The sequence below is a fragment of the Chlamydotis macqueenii genome, chromosome 4, assembly GCF_036417535.1.
Source record: "Chlamydotis macqueenii isolate bChlMac1 chromosome 4, bChlMac1.mat, whole genome shotgun sequence".
Classification (NCBI taxonomy): Eukaryota; Metazoa; Chordata; class Aves; order Otidiformes; family Otididae; genus Chlamydotis; species Chlamydotis macqueenii.
Genome location: NC_141559.1, coordinates 775186 through 794331, shown reverse-complemented (window position 1 = coordinate 794331; position 19146 = coordinate 775186). Strand labels below are relative to the sequence as shown.

The window sequence follows — 19146 nt, the reverse complement described above, 5'->3', positions numbered from 1 at the left end:
AAAAATTCAGTCTGTTTTGAAGGTTTTGATATGTTCTCTGATACACAGCGATCATCCAAGTAGTGACTCTCACATACTGATGTCTAGATAACTGTACAGTTATCTGCTCTTACCAAAGAATCACCAGAAGAGAAAATCTTTCAGAATCAAAATGAAGTATTTGCCATGGCTTCACATTCACCTTACGACAAATTTAAATACAAGAATAGATGATGAAATGATTTGACTTAGAACATTTTGGTTTTCTTTCTATGTAGAATACAAATCAGGTTATCCAAGGCCTTTCTCCCTCCTTGTGTCCTTCACTGGTGATAACCAGCAAATGAAAGAGGCTTGCAAGCCAGAAAGCACCATATAGTAATACTTTTTCATATGATGGGATGGAAAGAATTTCTATTCGGTTATTAGAGATTGTGCAGCAGGGGTTTACAGATATCAGAACTTTGTTCAAAGCCCCTGAAGTCAGACGCGAAGCTCACTCAGTTTGCATTTGTAATTTTTCACAGGAAAATGAGAACTCTTCATACAGCTAGCGCTATACAAGCTTCTACGATCTGATCGTAAAGGACACAATCAGCAGAATTTGCTGCATCTGAAATGCAATGTTTCTGTAGCATTTCTGGCAGCAAGGATACGTTGACTAGGGGATTGAGAAAAGTTCCTTTACTGTTAAGTGACTGTAATTCCATTCTTCATGCACATCCTCTTATTGCACTGCTTTTTTTCTCATCATTACTAGTTCCTGGGTCCTTTTTTATGAGCTCTTCTGTGAATCAAATTTTTTTCTTCTCTTCATCTATGGAATTTCTTACTAGCTGTTATTTTTAAGTGAGACTTTGGTTTCTCACATGCCTCATGGAAATATAGGCAAATGTGAAAAACATCTACTGGAAAAATCTCCATAGTTAAGCAGGCCCAGAGGATTTAATAATCAGCATGAGATTTTCTTCCTCTCAATTACTGACTCTTTTGTTTAAAAAAAAATAATACTAATACTAAACAAACAAACAGAAAACCCCAGTTGCTTCTCTTTCTCAAAGTTTATTTTTGGATGTCTTCCAGAATCGTCCTTTGACTGTGGTTGCTGACATCCTGGGCTAAGGCAGCAGTTACTAGCCTCAATATTACTAGAGGGGCTTTGGTTTGGTTTTTTTTTTTAATTATTTTTATAAACGAGGAGGAGCCAGTATTTTGGTTTTGTAGTTTTGTTTTTTTTTTTTAAAACAGAAAAAGCAACAGAATCCGAATGGCAAATTAAAGACTGATTCACTGACTCTAACATCTGTCCAGAACATGTCAGCCATGTGTTACGGTGAGAAAGAGAAAAACTTTCTGGCTGAGACTTTAAAATCAGAAAAAAATTAAAAGTGCCATCCTTTCCTACAAGAAATTTTATAGTTTCAAATTATTGCATATGAGTGGAGTGTAACGCTCTCCTCAAACTTCAAGTTGGCTGAACTTTTCAAAATAAACAAATTCCTGCTTCATTTCCTCTTGCTAATGCACTTAGGAGTAGAAAGCTAGCTGAAGATACGGCCAATTGCAGGTTTATTCAGCCTGTAAGTCATGGTGTACTGGACCAAGAGACTACAGCTCTTATTCCTTCCACCACCTACTACCAGGACCCAGTGAGCAGTAAGCACTTTCATGCTCCCTAGCCAGCAAGATTTTGTAATTCATTTCTGATCCCAATTACATGGACCATAGCATTTTTCCCATTCAACAAAAAGAAAATGGGACGGCTTGGGTGAAATTTAAAGCCTTGCATCAGCCTGACATGGACCACTGGTCCCTGACAGCTCTTCACACAACATCTGCTTTGCTCATCAGCTGGCCCAGTGCCAGCAGTGGCCGCTGCTGGTTTGGAAGGGGAAAACTTCTAAGCGAGAGTGGGAGTAGGACAGGATCAAGTGCTGTCCTTGGAAGAACTGAAAAAAAAATTTTAAAGCAAAATTAGCAGTAGGTGAAGAAAGGAAATCCTGGCTGATCATCTGGGTCAGCTAGAGTAAGATTCACCAGACAAGTTAAATGAAGAGTTTAATCGATTTATTTAATGAAAAAAAAAAAAGGTTCAGTGCAGTAATAGTCAAGGTGACATATTCCATAAGAGGAGAAAAAGATGGAAGAGCAAGAAGAAGAAGAAGGTATGATGTCTTCAAGTCAATCTTGGTAGCATTTCCTTTTGGAGTTTGAGCTTTCTGGAAGCAAACTATAAATACTCTGAAAAATAAAGGAATGACAAGAGAGAAAATCTCCATCTTAAAGGTCTGACACATGCCATAGAGAACCTTACACTTTGTGAGTATTCTAAGAACTGGTGATATGGCTGAAGCCTACTACATTCGGGATCAAAAAAACTCAAACTTACTTTACTTACTCCCTAAATATAACAGGGGACCTCACTTTTTTCCCATTCATTGGCTGTCATAGACTCTACTGAATTCACTCTTCAACTACTCGGGGCAAAAGGACATCATTAGTCCATAATAAGAATTCCCCCTACTGCAATAGCATCAGACAGGAAGAGAGAACTTCTGTGAGAAGTAGCACGGACAGGAAATATGTACAAGAGTTCAATAAGCAGATTGACAATGTTTTAAATTAGGACTGATTTACATTATATGACTTGTGGATGACTTTTCTGAATCACATTGACAACGTCTTTTTCAACGCCTGATGTTAAGCACTTAACACGTTTCTTAATTTGTTACTTACATGCTAAGTTACTAGAATGTAAAAACCAGCCTTTTAGACTGTGATAAAGCCCCTTTTGTGTCCTCTGAAGAAGATAATGTAGTTACAAGCAAAGCTGAAGTACAGTAACTCTTAATTGCAACCTGAGCATGCACTGAGATAGACCAGTAAGTGTGCCAAGGACTTTCATGCTGACAGATATTTGGTACAGGAACCGGGAACAGCACTTCTAGAGTTAAATACATCTATTCTACTTCTGCATCTGGGATTAAACTCTTCTTGACAATTCCCTTTGGCTTACGTTACTGAACTAGATACGATAGAATTAAAGTTCAAGCAAACATAAGCAATCTTTTTTAAAAAAAGAGATGGTTTTATACTGCAAGATAATGTCTGCCAGCTAATAAAAGTTTCAAGTACTAGCATGGCTGGAAACAGTATTACATGAAGTGATCCCAATACTGCAACTTACCTCTTCCCTATGATTCTTTATTGGCATACAGAGAATGCTCTGAGTCTTATACCCTGTGATCTGGTCAACTTCTGCGTTGAATCTGGGATCCTAATACAAGAAAAAAAAAAAAAAACCCAACACAATTATTTGACTACTTGCCTAAAGACCAGGTTTTTTTCTTCCCTGGTTTGAAGGTTAAGGAAAGTACAGTATTTGACTTAACCCTTACTCAGGATAACAAAGGTGCCATTAGTAGCTAGTAATTGTATAAAGTTGTTACTATCAATGTGTTAAAACAAAAACAAAAAAGGATTTCTGTGGAACATGAGTGCCTGTGGATAGGTACAACTGCCAGAAAGAACAAAAAACCCACAAACCCTAGGAGAAGCCTTTCTTGAGCCTAGACCATAATTGCAATAAATGTGCACATGGAGTAACCATCCCTAGCATAGATTTTACCATCAAGAAACTACAGAAATATACTGAAAGACACATGCCCACAGAGAAACAAAGTTCCAAAAATCTGGTTAGTGTTTTTGCTTCTACTAGAGATTGCTCATGTCAGTTTTTCAGCTGAATATTGTTATAAACTCTGATTTTTAAAAATCTTACTAAAATAAATTATACTATTTTTAAAGGCTGCTGTTCTTTCTCTAGTAATTGATTTCAAGCTGAGCATGATGGATTCAATTCAAGAACGAACTTTTAAACCATAAGGACAGGTGATGTCCTGCTGGAAACACGTACTTAGCAAATGTTTAGACAGTTTCTGAGGCAGCAAACAAGTGTTTGTTGAAAAGGAAACCATATGAAATCATGCCACTCTTTTTTGCTTCTGAAAAAAATCTACTCAGTAATGTTACCTGATTCTGTAAACATGCTCAGATTAACTGAGATACGATCAATCAGATGCACTAATTTTCAGCTCTGTATGCCTTTATTAATAGCTAATTAATCAATTCATTAACATTTCCATCCTCTCTAACATCAAAGCACAAAATCAGCATATCCAAAGAGCCTGGAATGAAGAGATGTTAAGCTGGGACGGAAGAGAAGTCCTCTCCCAGTGCTAGATTCTCTTCCTTTTTCCATCTGGCCTTGTATTAAACAACTCAAATTCACAGAATATCATTTCATTTCGGAGACCCCTGTACAGTTCAAACCCTCATCCCATTCTTGTTCATTCAGCTCCTACTCTTTGTGCCTCAGGTAGGATAAAATAAAATTCTCCAAAGTATTTTTAGTCATAGGACTCCAACAATTACACTCACAATTTAATTCATTTTGGTGCAGAAGTATCTTACGCCCTTACACAAGCAGAAGTGTGAACACTGAAGTGTCCAAAGCTAGAAATGCACATACTGGTGTGCGCAGAGCTGGTTAAGATGGGGCTGATATCTGACTGCTAACTCAGACTGACATTATCTATTTTGATGTTTGCATTCCTCCAGCATTAGTCAGAGTTACATGCTTCTGCATCTGCGTGTATTATAACCAAAACCATGGGGTCAGATTTCCATCTTGACTGTTTTAAGTCAATATAGCTCCAAATACATCTACTAAAATGGCAATATTACAACAGCTGATAACGTGGCTTTTTCTTTTTTCACGAATTGTTCAAGATAAATGTTCTCCGTTTACCTCATAGGCGTTCTTGATGTTCAGAGGCTGGCCTATAGCTGCTACATGCCCCACAATGCCCTTGTTCCACTCCAGGCGAATGCAGTTGTTGGAAGCTTCTTCCAGGGTGGAGCCTTCCGCCACATCAAACAGCCTGCTTACAAGAAACTTCTCATTAGAGCTGTCCTCACAGACCAAGAACAGGGAATAGCGATCGGCTGCTATAAGCTCATGGATGTGTAGGAAGATTTTATGGCAAAGCGCTGTGACGTCTAAGTGACTAGATATATCTTTCACAAGTTCTAATAGTCTTGAGCACTGATCCCCTGCACTGGTCTCAATCCTTGGAGATTGCAGAGGCATCTGTTCCTTCTTTTCAGAGCCAGAGAGGAAGCTCACTGCTCCTACTGAGTCCTTGACAAAAATCGGCCTTAAGGGTCTGTCAAATTCAGAAGCAGAGATTTTCCTTGCTGGCGTCCCGGAGTTGGGGGTCTCGGCACAGGCAGGCTGCTGACAAGCACAGGATTCACTCTGGGACTTGGTTCCCTCCTTGCAGACTGGGATGGTATGAACTCTCTCAGCAAACCATGCATTAACCATTTCTCTGAAAAACAAAAATAAGAATACAGTGAACCATGCAAGTTAAAAATCTAACAGGCGTTTGGAGAGGACACTACAAAGAGGATAACTTTAAACCTTTTCATACTCTGTAGGTGAGTGCACCTTTAGTGCTCCTCTCTATCAACATTCTTCCATTTTACGCAGCACTTAGCCTGGATTGAGCAGTAATGTTTGCTGCCCCACAAAAAGGAAGCTATTTCTCCCTAAAGGAAACTCCTGAATAGGGCAGAGGAAGACTGCTTACACTGTGGCTTTCAGAATGCAGAAGATCAGAAGTTTACAGCATAATTTTGTGCCTGAAAAGTTCTGGTCCTTTCCATTCCTAAGATTTGGATTTCTGTGGAAGAGGTGAATATTTCATATGAAGACAAAACTTTCTGGTTTCATTTCGTTTTTCTAGACCATTTCTTTTGAACTTTAATTATCTATATCCTATTTTTATGTCGCCTATATGTTATTTTTAGGTTAACTTCCCCTGCTCTCGAGTTAATGAAAAATGCTGTTTTGACTCAAAGCACAGAAGCTTTGCTTAAAAACTGTCAAAAAGAAACACAAGTATTTCTAATTCAGCCCCCTTCAAAATAATGAAAAGTTTCCATGCATCTCTCCTATTTCCCTTCCTTGCACATGAAACTCATTGCCTAACTCAACCCAAAACACCAAACACCCTCAAAATCATATTTTTAAGAGTTTACCATTAATTTTAAAATGTCAGCATCTCTAGTATTCAACTGTGGTTCTCAAATTGTTAGCACTAGAATAATGTACTCACTAAATACAGCATATTTTGAATTATCCAAAAGCACACACATCATCAATATTATCATGATAATATTTTCTTGTCCAAAATTTGTTGGGTTTTTTTGTTTGTTTGTTTTTAATACAGGGCTTTTTATTTCATTTACTCAGTGTCGAGGATTCCTTGCAGCAAACTATCTACTTGCAGAAGAAATGTTTTTTTTTTTCTGAATTACATAATGTATGGGCCTACAAACAGCAAAAATCCTATTAAAAAGTGTGATCTTTTGGAAACCTTTCATGGTGGTCATGTTTTAAATTTGGGATATTTTTTATTTGCTCAGCAGACCACAGGAATTTCGAGAGTGAAGCTGAATGAAACCATGGAAATGAGTCAGGTTAGTCAGCCGCCGATCGGTTACACGCATCAGTATATGTTAAATATGAAAAGCACTGTACATAGCCTTTTTTTCCTTACAGAACAGCTTCATCTGTGTTTTAGAATGCAATACTGCAAGCGTAATTAACTATTAATTCAAAGTAACTTAATCAATCAAAATCTAAAGTCCACCAATATTCTTTCTATTAGCAAGCAATCCACAACAGGAAAATTATTTGTCTTCCATTAGGAAGGTTTCAAAGAGTTTTTCAGATTTTGTAATCACATATCGTGTGGTAGGCCAACATGCTATGAAAAACTGAATTTACTTAGGAAATAGTGTGAGTGTAAAGGGAGCACCTGGGCAAAAGAAAGTCATTATGTTACTGTACCCATGCCACTTCAGTGAGAGCTACCTGGTAATTTCTTTGGCCTCAAAAAACTATGTCTGACTGAGGTAAGTGTCACTCAGAGTAGCACTGTAAAACCAAATTCTTCTCTTATTCACACCAGTGCAACTCCAAATAAATTAGTTATAGACTATTCTTTACTTTGGCTTCTGTCTCTGTATGTGGTCCTGATCACGCAAAACCTTACATTCATGGTTAAATCATTTATAGCCCCAGTGATCTTCCAGGCTGAATGGTCAGTGTGGTCATATAGGACATCTGTGAATCTTCCGACGATGAGAGTCCAAAACCACTAAAGGAAAAGCTGGACACAATTAAGGCACTGCGAGTTTTGCCTCCAAGTTCCACACAGCTAGGATTTCATTCCATGTTTTTACATTTTCCATGAAGCTGCTGGAACAGTGCTTGCTGTAGCAATAATATACCTCAATCAACATCTATTAGAAATTTCCCAGCAATCTAAAGCTAGTCCAGTTGCTGGAAACATGGTGCCAGAGAACACAATGATATTCCATTGTTATTCTGAAAGAGTTCTGGTTCATTGCTTAGCTACTTATTTTTTAAGGAAGTAAGCTCTGCTTTTTAAGTATATTAATAAAAGCTACCGATCATCCTTCTCTATTACAGCAGCGATACGTATTTTTTGTGGAGTTACCTCATCCAAATGTTTCTTTTGGTGAAGAACCATAAAGAACAATTGATATATTATCAGAACTTTGACTTTAACAAGATTACTTTATAGTACTTAAACAGGATAAATATTAAATGTGGGAGCTGTGACCATGTCTGACTGAAATGCATAATACAACTTGCATGGGGCAATATCACATTTGCAAAAGCTGTTTCAATGAGAGTCAAACTAAGAAGCTAGCATTTGATAACACTTGGAATTTTCATTTATTAAACTGAATGAGAAAACAGAATAAAAATTTGTGATGAAAATGATAAAAAGAATCCTTAAAAAAAGGCTTAAAATGCAAAAATTTGTAACTAAACACAGTACAGCCTCTAAAATCAGTGCTGATAACTCTTGTCATCATATGTGTTATATGTGAGTTCTTTTTGGTTTACTCTAATCTCCTCAAGGAAATAAATTACCTGTAAGTTTCAGCTTTTTCTAAAGAAAATTTAGCATCCAGCACTAAGGCTGCAGAGAAGAACCTGAAAACATGAGCTGGGTGCATGGAAAGCCTCAGACACAAGACAGTAGGCACAGAATAATCAAGAGATTTAAAAGAAGGCTTTTGACTTGAACCAGTTTCATGACTGTGTGTGCTGACTTGTTTTTTGAACATCGAGGACTGGCATTAACGTAAAATAACACATAGAAGTAACCGTGATAAGCAGGTATCAGATGGGAGCGTTCTTAAACTAGCAAGTGATTAGGCATAGGAAGCTGTGTACCCTTTGTGGACAAAGCAAAAGCTAAAGGAGAAATTTGGTTGATCAGATGAAACTTGCCATTTTATTTATTCCAGAGTGTTGTGTAGTGATGTCCCCTGGCCTTAATGGTGTAGTAACAGTCATCAGTAAGAACAATGCATTCTGAATTCTAATACCAGTTCCCAAACTGTGGCCATGAGATAATTTACTTTTTACTGTTTCATTATGTAAAATAAGCATTCTTTTCTCTATCTTGTGGGGGTTATTGAGGGATGTGGAACATTCCTGTAAATCCTTTCACATGAAAGTAATTGCATTTCTTTAATAAGAACCGACTACTTGTTAGGTGTCTGCACTATTTATGGAGCACTTTGACATCGAACCAAACTATATGTGGAGCTGCATAATCATGAGTAACATATTCCTGTCCCCTTTCATGCCTCTTAGATGATGGTCCAATAACTTGCCAACGTAGTGTGCAATTCTCAAAAAGCTCTGTAGGTTAACAATAACAACAAATCCTTAACTATAATGTTTAAAGCATGGTTTTCAACTTCAAACCATTTAGGCATTTTTATTTGGGCAACAGGAAAGCTGTTCAAATTCAGCTGGAATAAAAAGTGTTCACTGACCTTTACTGAATGCCTCTTCTAACAAGGAAACTATTTAGCTCCTTTTACTCACACAGTTACAGCACGGGTGGAAGAACTAGCACTTCACATGAACCAACGTATTTAAAATCGATCAGACAAGGTCTTGACGTGCATTTGCTCATTGACACTCAATCCTATTTAACAGTGCATGACAAGGAGAGCATTATTGCTAAACACAATTGCTTTCTCAGCACAGAATTAGCTCAAGAGATATCTGATACCAGACGCATACTGACCCACAAGTGAGGTTACTGGTAATTAGTAACAAGTGCTATGTACGATTAAGATATCTTTTTGAAAACACTACAGGAAGAAATAAACACTTGTGACTACTCTGTTCACACGAATAGTCTTCAGCAAGCATCGCATTGTCAAGAGCTGATTGTAAGGACAAGACCCTTGCTGTGGAAGTAAGTTCAGAACTTTCAGGAGCATGTTAAACAGGAGCAGATAGCGATCTGTAGTGATCTCCACAGACAGTTAAAACCAATGCAATGTATCCATCCCAGCTAAGCAATCACTGCATGGTGAGGAGTTACAGGCATCAGCATCCCTGATTCACAAACAGCAATAGTTGAATATGAAGTAAGCATTTTCTAGTCATTTCCGTTAGCCAAATCCAGTCCTTCCTCTATAAAGCACAATTTCAAAGCGGCAGAACAATAGGAACTGCTGAATTTGGCTGCTGACTTCATCAGCAGACGACAACATTGGATAGGAGTTTTGAAGAAACAGGGATGAGAAGGGGATGAAAATACAATGGCAGGTGAAACATTTGAAGAGAAAAAAAAAAAAAAAAAAAAAGGTTGTATGATCCTCCCCCCTGTAATCACTTGTACACAAGCACACATTATCTGCATTACATGAGAACTCCAGAACTTCAGAGGAAGTAAGACTCTTTGGCCCTGATTTGTTAAACGCTGTACAGAAGGTAAACCTGTCCCTAAAGCAAGAAGTTTTCAATACGAACAGGCAACAAAAATAGAAGATCACTGGGTGAGAAAACACAGGCACAAGAAAGCGACGTGGCTTGAGCCAGGTCATGCAGAAGGGCACAAACAGACCTGAAGACAAAGTTGCATTATTTCCTGTGCTGTATGTATCAAACCATGCTGACCTAATTACTGTTCTACTCATATACGGGGAATATTAAATAATTATTGTACCTATCTTTGCTTCACAGTGATTATCTTCAAAATACACAGCATACCTGTCAAAAAAAAAAAAAAACACCAAAAAAAACCACCAAAAACCCAAAAAAAGCACCAGTGAAGATGTTTAAAGATAAACAGCCAGATTATAATTGTCTTGTTCACACGTGTAACCATGCTACATATGTAGCACCCTACCAATGTGGCCATTCCGCACGTATTTGGTATCTTTGGACAAAATGTGCAAAAACAGAGCACAAAAGTAATACCTAGATGCACCAGCATCTTACCTTGCACAAAGAATGTGCATAATTACTGTACCGTACAAGTACCGAGTGATGAGTAGCTTTCAGTGAAACAACAAATAATTCCCCATTTTCTCCGTTGCTCATCAATCTTTCATATATACAATGTGTAATGTTTTGGTAGTTGTGGGGACTGTTTTGCTAATTTTTCACTCAAACCAGCAGTTACTGATAACACACTTCCGGAGAGGGTTTCAATCCAAACTTGCCTACTAGAGAACACCAGCTTTCAAGTATCTGAATTCCTCTGGCCTAATCCTGCTAGCGTTGAAATCAGTAATATTTCAAGCCAAGCTTTATAATTATTTTCTCAATTGCTTTCCTTAAAATAACCACTAGATGTCTTCAAATTTCTTTCCGGCATCTTGACATAATTTAGACATAGAAATAATTTAAAGCCTTAGCAACAACCCAAAAACTATTCTGTTTTAACAAATGAGTTTGAAAGTCCAAGGCACTTGGATGTTCTGCTTGCCCTCCCATTTTCTTTCCAGTACTTCCCGTTTCACAATCATGTTCTCAGTGGTTTTGTCTCCTTTCTGGCCATGGAAAGATTTAAATAAACTGTATAAGGCCTCATTAGATGGAAACAGTGACTGTAAAAGAAGTATTTTCCAGCGAACTAAAAAAGTAGATTGACAAAGACAATAGTTGTTTTTCCTTAAACCCTTTCCAAGTATAGTTACTAGAGACGCTATTTCTAACAGCGGTAGGCAAACACTTTTGAAGATGAAGTATGACTTGAAGCCATTACCAATTTTTTGGCACAACACAGTCAAATACGTAAGCGTACATTTAACTTTAAACACATTAAGTGGCCTGACGGACTTCTGTTTGAGTACAGATCTAAATTAAGAACTCTACTTCTTGATTCAAACCATGGTCAGGGAAGAGTGAAATAACAACTTTTCTGAACTATGAAATAACATAAATCTTGTCTGAACGCTCATATTATTTTGTAAAAGAGGAGGCAGAGGTTGCTTTATTATTTGAAGCAAAAGTATTTGAAATGGAGGACTAACACTAACAGGCTATTCTTGGCTATTTTCAAGTTTTCTTTTACAACCAAACTGCAGGCTTAACTTTTCACAAGAAAGCTTTCCTCCGTAGAAGGGACTTTCTATTCACACTACAGAGACAGGCAGAATAAATCCTCCAAATTCTATAACATGACCTTTATTTCTCCTCCAAACGTTTACTTCTTGTTCCAAGCTCAAAAAAAATTTAAAAATTACTATGTAGCTTATAATTTTGTTGTGGAAAGCAACAGGACAATGCCAGTCACTTTGGTGAAAGAAGAATTAAAAGTTAAGTTCACACCTGCCTGGAGACCTCACTTAAGTCCTAGGCACCACTTCAGTTCCACTTAAATTCCTAAAATAGGGGTTAAGTAGGACTTAAGTGGTGCAGAGGCTTTGGGATGGCTCTCTGTGTTGGGATGAGTTCAACATAATGCACAAATAAATGAGAAAATATATATCTTTTGCTAAGCAAATATATTTTGTGGCTGTATTTTCAGTGCCAGACCTAATGTGAAATTACAACCATTGAGGTATTCACAAGGGCCATTTGAGTAGGGCTTCTCTTCTGGCACTTCATAAATAGCTCCTTTTGTATTTAATGCCTTTTTTTTTTTCCTTTTTCTTCAAGTAATTCATAGGAATGAGAAAGCATTCCATGTAAATTTATGTATGTTTCTTTGCCAGTACAGAAGAGAAAAACTTGTATTCTGTGGTTTTATTAATTATATTTATTCATGGCAAAAGCAAAATGCTTCCTCTTTAATGGTGAAAGTAAAAATAGGTGGTAGCATGTTAGTTCAAATCAAGAATCCATTATCTGAAATTGCTTTGCAATTCTTGATCTGCCTCATATATTCCCACACAATTTAGCTTTAATCTAGCATTCAAATAAGCATGAACATAGGCTGTGATGTACTGTATTTGATCTGAAGACATAAGTGATGTATCATGAATTTAATCCTTGTGCAGAGAGCTAGCACAATCTCTACACACTATGGATATCTCTCTTCAGCTTCAAAATCAGACAAGTGGATATTTTGCTTTTATATATGTAGCGTTTGTCCTAATCCTATACAAAGACAAGAATTTCCTCCTCACATGATGATTCTTCAACAGATGCCCAACACAAAATTTCCATGAACTTCTACAGTTTAGAAATAAAAGCTATCTAACTTTTTTGTCTCCCACAGAGGCAATGTATGCCTCAGATACACTTTTCTTCCCAGTCACCAGAAATTTGACCCTGTTCTCTAAAGTCTTCCTCCTAAGAGCAAAAAAAAAAATGGAAATGAGATTTCAAATGCCTACTGGCATTATCAAAAGTACTGTAATATGATAATAAAGTTACCCTGAAAGAAAAGAAGGCAAAAAGAGATGTTAACTGTTCAAGTAGTTCACCCCATCTTATTTTCCACCTGTCCTCTAAGGTTTACCAGTTGTATTTTAATTTACATACTGTGCTCGCCCGTTCGTTTATTACCAAGGGCAAATGTAGTAAATGCCCACTCTCCCTGTAGCTCCTCAGTACTGCTATCTGCTGAGTAGTTTATCTTCACACCAAAGATTCTGTGTAGGAGCACAGGTTAGAGCTTTTGGGGAACTAAAGATGTAAATTGCTAGCAAGTGATTTCTTATCAGTTCTCAAATGACAGTCTCATCAGACTACGGTGACTGCTGGGTTAGGCATTGTTTCCAAAGTACTCTGGCACGCACCTAGCTTTATTTCCAAGAATAAATGCCAAAAATACTTAATCACATTTACAACTACATGAAAGTGGGTAACATTCCTTACCTTCCTGAGTACTTTTTGGATTAGGAGTTTAAAATATTTTGGGATGATCTTAATACTTTGCAGTTATCAAGAAAGGCAAAAGGGTACGGATACATTATTTATAAGTGGGACACCTACAGAGAAAACTAGACCGACAACAAGACTTTACAACGTTGCATAAAAATCAGTATTTTTTCCTGTACTTCGTTCTCAGAAAAGCTCTGTAAAGCTCTAATAAAAACAAGTAAGCGGGAGAAAATATTCTGATCCCTGCATTAACACCACTGCTTCCTGTGGTTTTCAAGCTATGGTCCAAAGAATCAGTGGGTCTGCAGTCCTCTTGCAAACGGTTCGCACAGGCTAAGTTAGAAAAGCAAGTCCCCTTCCAGCATACTCGCACGATTTGCACAGGATTCTGTGCCTCCTTGGGGAAACTGTGAGGGGTCCTTCAGTCACAGAAGTATAAAACCCACTGCCCACTTACCAGGGTCATGTTAGGGATGAATATGGCTCATCCCTGTATATTTGTAAGATTATTTTTTTTTTTTTGTATGTCAGCAATATCTTTTTAAGAAGAAACACAGGCTAAAGCACATTTCAGTGCAGAAAATCTTCAATAGCTCTGTCTCTGAAAATCTGAATTTTCAAACACTTGCTCCAAAAATTAATTTCCTTTCAATTAGAGAAAATTAAGCACACATATATTACCAAACAAAACAATGACATAATGCATATGACATATAATATTTATGAGATTAAACATCAAATAGCTGGCTCAAAATCAGAGACATTTTTAAAAGCCCTCTAGGCACGGAGATTAGAAGGCAAATGCCCTAAGTAATTTAGTGCTGCAGGCAGCACGTTACAAACTGATTGTCCACCAGCCATCAAGAAGAATAAAAAAACCCCAACTGTACGTGAGTTTTTTCAAAGTAATAAATGTAATTGATATATTCACGTTGTGCAATCTCTGAATTCCAGCAAAGTACAGTTCCCCAGTAAACGCCACTTCTGGAATCCTCAGTGAAGTGCTGTGAAGTACTGTGCTGTTAAGGACATTTATTTTTCCAAATACAACCCCACCTTAATTAATTTGTAAGTATTTCCCAACTCCACTAATAAGCCAAGATGTATTTACAACAAAATAATCTTATTTCCAGTGAAAGGCATACAAGACTTGGGGTAATAATTTGTATCTATCATTTAGTAAACCAGACAAAAACTGGCTGGAACAAGGCAGTTCCCTCTAACTGAGAGGAGAATTTTTACTTTGCCTGTTTTGGCAATCCGCTGCTTCTGATCGCAAAGAGCTGTAAGGGAGAATCTCTCTCGTATTTTTAAGAGTGGGGACAAACAGGAAGTCAGAAATACAGAACTATTCCATAGGGGGTTAAAATAAACATGATGTTTGAACATGACAATGCATGGATTATTTTTTTTTTTTAAGGAATATAAAGAGATAAAACTTCAGGAAGACAAAAAGGGTAACGAATTCAGCCGTAAATGCAGTAGATTTTTGTTACAAAAAAAGGCTGCAGATCATGCCTTTATAATGCATACTTAGAACAACTGTATTTGTAGCAGCAGCTACAAGGAGCCTTTAACAATAGTATGGGTAAACATAAGACACAATCTAAAAGAAGAATAATTTTCCTTCCAAACGTTTCTGCTTTCTGGGAAGCCAGAATGCGACAGGCAATTCCAAAACTTTGAAAGGGAAAAGTAACAAGAGGAGTTGAAAAAAAAAAAAAAAAAGAAAAAAGGAGTAAAATAAATGGCTTAAATTTGGTAGGAGCTAGGCATTTAGAAACTCTTGAGCCCATAACTGTGCAGTAACAATCTCTCTAGCCAGGTTCGTCAACCAGCAAACAATCACTAAGTGAACCAAATCCATGTCGTCACTGAGCGTGCTGGTGACACGCTTCCCCTTTGTGGTTCTGCACTTTGATCACGCTGTAACAACACTTGACAGATAACAGCTATTTATATTATCTCCCTCTACCACTTGTCTCCCTGGTACAAAATAAAGTAATAACTGATCCTGTAGCTTCCCACTCACGGGATCACAGTTTATTCACGTACTCGAAGGAGGGAGCAACTGGATGACATGCTTGGAGGACTGCAGCCTTGGGCTGTACAGGTGGAAGGCAGTCATCACAGCTTTGTCGCAGCCTGTGTCAGCCCACCTAGCCACCAAAGACTTGATGATGGCAACAGTGTGGCCCACCTGTAGACACTATGGACTTCCAGGCACTGCAGGATCAAAATACCAGGGTGTAAGCCATGTGAATATACTTATCTTCTACAACACATTTTAGGGAAGAGGAGGAAAGCAGGTGCAAATTTGTTAAGTGGGCAACCTGCAGCTCTTCTCTGCAAGGATCCAGAATATGGACTGGGGAGCCTAGCGACTCGAAAAATTGTCACATTATGAACAACAGTTAATACAAATTAATTGTGAATAAAATAAATGTTTTCTTGCAAAGTGCCACCTTGCCAGAAAATGTAATTTTTATCTGAACCATGAAAACAGATACTAATATCAAACTGACCGGTGCAAAATGGACCAAGAGGTAACTATTCAGTGACTATATGAGATCATGTGACTCTCATAATTAAAAAAAAAAAAAAAAAGGCAACAAAACAAACCTGCAGGCATAAGACCACCCAAAGCATTTATTTTATAAGTATTATTTAGACACCTAATTAAAACATTTTTTTTGGTGGGAATTACCAAAAGAACTACTTTATAAAACACTATGGGAATGAATTAATTGCAGAGAAAAACCAAATATATAAATTATTTAAGAGCTATCATAAAATTGCTACATTAGGTTCTGATTCAAAGCTCATTCCTATCAGTGGAAAGGGCTTGTACTGCTCTGTAATAAATGGTTCAGTTGGTGATCTTTTCCTATTCCTGTGTGTAAACATCTGAGAAACAGACACAGAAACTGTCTTTATCCCTTAGCAATCGTGCCTCGCAATGGGAGGCAGCATGCCTCTGTGCTCCACAAGATACCAAATTAACAAACTTCTTGGTCTACTGCCTTTAAGACCTGTGAGGACTTTGGTATATCATGAAGCAAAACAAAAAAAAAAAAAAAAAAGAGAAGCAGTAAATTAAGATTAGAAAACAGCTGAAACGAGTTCAAGGAACACTGCTTTACTTGATAGAGTAAATATACTGCTAAGTAACAAAACATTAACAGTGTTGTCTTTGTTCAATGTATTGCTGTTGTACAAAGACTCAACTAAAATTTTAGGCTTTTTCTCTTTTCAAGCTCTAAATAACACAACAGTGTAAAACATTAAACGTTTTTACAACCTACATCAGTTCTTTCAAACCACTCAGCTTTACAGGATAACGTTTTAGTGAGTAGTATTTGAACAAACGCACATACAGTCAAGCAACTTGTCATTTGTCTTTTCAAATACAAACTTAGACATAAAAGACGTATTCCTTATTATCGTGTTAGTTTCCTATTTATACAATAAGGACAAAAGAAAAAAAAAATCCATGCGAAAAGAGCAGAGAAGAGAGTTTTGAGACAAATGCAATGTTTCCATCACTTCAAAACCCAGAACTGTTGCCAAGCAAGAACTCAAAAGTCAACAGTTTTTCTGCAAAACCCTCTCTACAAGCAGAGGCATCACCGTCATGGAGACACGACTGGATTGTTATTTTGTGAACTGCTGCCTCTTTCAGACCTGCACAAACACCAAAACTCTGTCTCAGCATGAAAAAAAAAAAAAAAATAAAAGACTAACCAAACCTCTCCATAGGGACAACAAATCTGACAGGACGGTTACTATTAATCAGCATTGCTATTTGTTCAATACTACTTCCAGTTTCCAAAGGGAGCGTGACGGGCTGAACTAATAAAACGCTACTTTCTCAAGCTGCTAACACCCTATTCCCAGGGCAAACAAGCGACCCCTCCGTTACACGCCATGCACTAGAACATCAAGGTTAACTACTTCCATCTACGCATCCTCCACCTATGCACAGCCTTTTTAAAAAATAAACATTTAAAGGACATTTTAAAGGCATTTTTAATATTTTTTCAGTTAAATGAAGCTAAGGAAGAAGCAGCAGAAGCCAGGGGGCTGCCTGACAGATGGTCACAAGCAGGCAGGTGACCCCTGAAGCTTTCCAGCTTGCTGCACGTCAATTATTAATGGGGATTTCTCTTCTTACCGCCCCATCCCATGCAGAGAGGAGCAGCAGCAGCAGCCTCATTCAGAAGGCATCCATCCCTGCTAAGTGAGCTGGGAAAGAGGGAAATCGGCAGCCGTGAGCAGATGGTGGAAGCGGCTCAGGAGCAGGAGCGAAGCGAGCCCGCGGAGATGGCGAAAACCACTGGACTTACTAACCCGGGCTCTCCACTAAGATAGACCGTGGGAGTTGCAGTTCGCCTGTGCTCTGCATCCCCACTGCTTTGTTTATCGGAAAATATTCAACATGGAAACCTGACTCCGCTTCTAAAAATAGCCGAATTCACTCGGTTTCAACTTTGAGTCCCGCTGCTGAAGTGTGACACCGGTGAGCAAATACCTCGTCTTATCTCCGAACGGCAGCATGTCAAGCCAGGAGAGAGGGGGGGGGGGGAAAAAAAAAAAAAAAAAAAGAAAAAATAAACAAGAAAACCCCCAAAAGCCCAGGCGAGCTCTCCAGGTCTCCGCCCGAGGCTTCTTCCGCAGGCACCCACCCCGCCGCGCGCCCGCCCGCACTGCGCTGCCCCCTGCCGGGCGGGGCGGGGGTACCCGGCCCCTCCGCTTCAGAGCGCCCTCGGAAGTAGCGGGGGGGGGCTCGCCCCGCCGCACGGACCCTCGCCTCCCCTTCCTCTGGGCTCCGAAAAGGCACCACGGAGGGGGTCGGGGCACGAGGGGGAAGCTCCGGGATTGGGACAGCTTCACGGTTCGGCTCGCCTTGCCGGGCTGCCGCTTCCCTGCCGCGGGCCCGGGAGAAGGAGGCGGAGAAGCGCCGGCTGCTGCTGGTTGTTTTCAGTTTGTGCTCTTTCCAGGGTTGGGGGGGGGGGGGCGGGAAGGGGTCGCTTTTTTGTCTTTTACTTTCTTTGGAGACGGCTTTTGCTGGGGAAGAGGGGGTCTGGCTCTACCCGCCCTCGCTTACCTTGTCGCTTTCCTAACAAAGTACGAGCGGGTGAAGTCGCCGTGATCGTCCAGCCACGCTTCCACCGCTTCCTGCTCCGGCGGGGGGGGGCAGCTGCGCTCCATGCTCCGCTCCCGCCGCCGCTCTGCTCGGCGATCCCCCCCCCCCGCCCCGCCCCGCCCCGCCACCTCCCGCTGCCCTGGGCCCGGCGGGAAGCCGGCTCCCACCCGCACCCCCCCCCACCCACGCCTTCTCCCCGCTCCCAGGTGAGCGGGGGCAGGAAACGCAGTGTCCGACACCTCAGCGCATCTCCGGCCCCCGCCGCCTCGTCCCGCAGCCGCCAAACCGGCTCCACCTCCCCGCAGCGCCCCGGGGGGCTGCCCCGCCCCGGCCCCGCCCCGCCCCAGCCCCGCCGAGAGGGGGGCCACCGGCCGCAGGCCCCCCCGGCGCCGGCGATGCCCAGCAGAAGGAAGCGATTGTGAGCTCTTCCCTGCCGGGGCTGGCCCGGAGCGGTTGGACCAGTTATTTTCTTTTCAAGGCATAGCTTGTGTCGGCCTGCTTTGAAAACGCGGAGAATCGACATCACTTTGCAGTATTGCACTGCTGGGTGTCAATATGTGATCTTTGATAGACCCCAGCCTGGATACGAGTACTACAGCCCTGGCTTTTCCATCCCTCATCCCTACAGTGAGGCTTTGAGATCCGGTTTAGACATTTCCTAAGTACAGCTTACCTCTGAAGATGCTCCAGACCCACAGCTCCTACTTTCTCTAATATTAGACAGCTAGAATGGAAATTTTTGTTAATACTGAGCATCACTTCCAGGTATTGC

The 19146-nt window shown here is 39.8% G+C and overlaps 1 protein-coding gene across 5 annotated transcripts in view; it reads right to left on the bottom strand.

Moving 5' to 3' along the window:
* The window catches only part of PDE5A (phosphodiesterase 5A), a 119787-nt gene that overhangs the window by 36754 nt on the left and 63887 nt on the right, over window positions 1–19146 (bottom strand). For 2 of the 5 annotated variants that reach the window (XM_086746511.1, XM_086746513.1), the window contains exons 4-5: window positions 4790–5372; window positions 3167–3256 (exon numbers count right to left, since the gene is read on the bottom strand). In XM_086746511.1, the coding sequence (XP_086602637.1) occupies window positions 3167–3256; window positions 4790–5372 (673 nt within the window). Of the gene's footprint in view, window positions 1–3166; window positions 3257–4789; window positions 5373–17402; window positions 17932–18335; window positions 18440–19146 lie in introns of those variants that run through there. The other 3 variants (XM_086746510.1, XM_086746514.1, XM_086746515.1) reach the window with 3 other exon arrangements.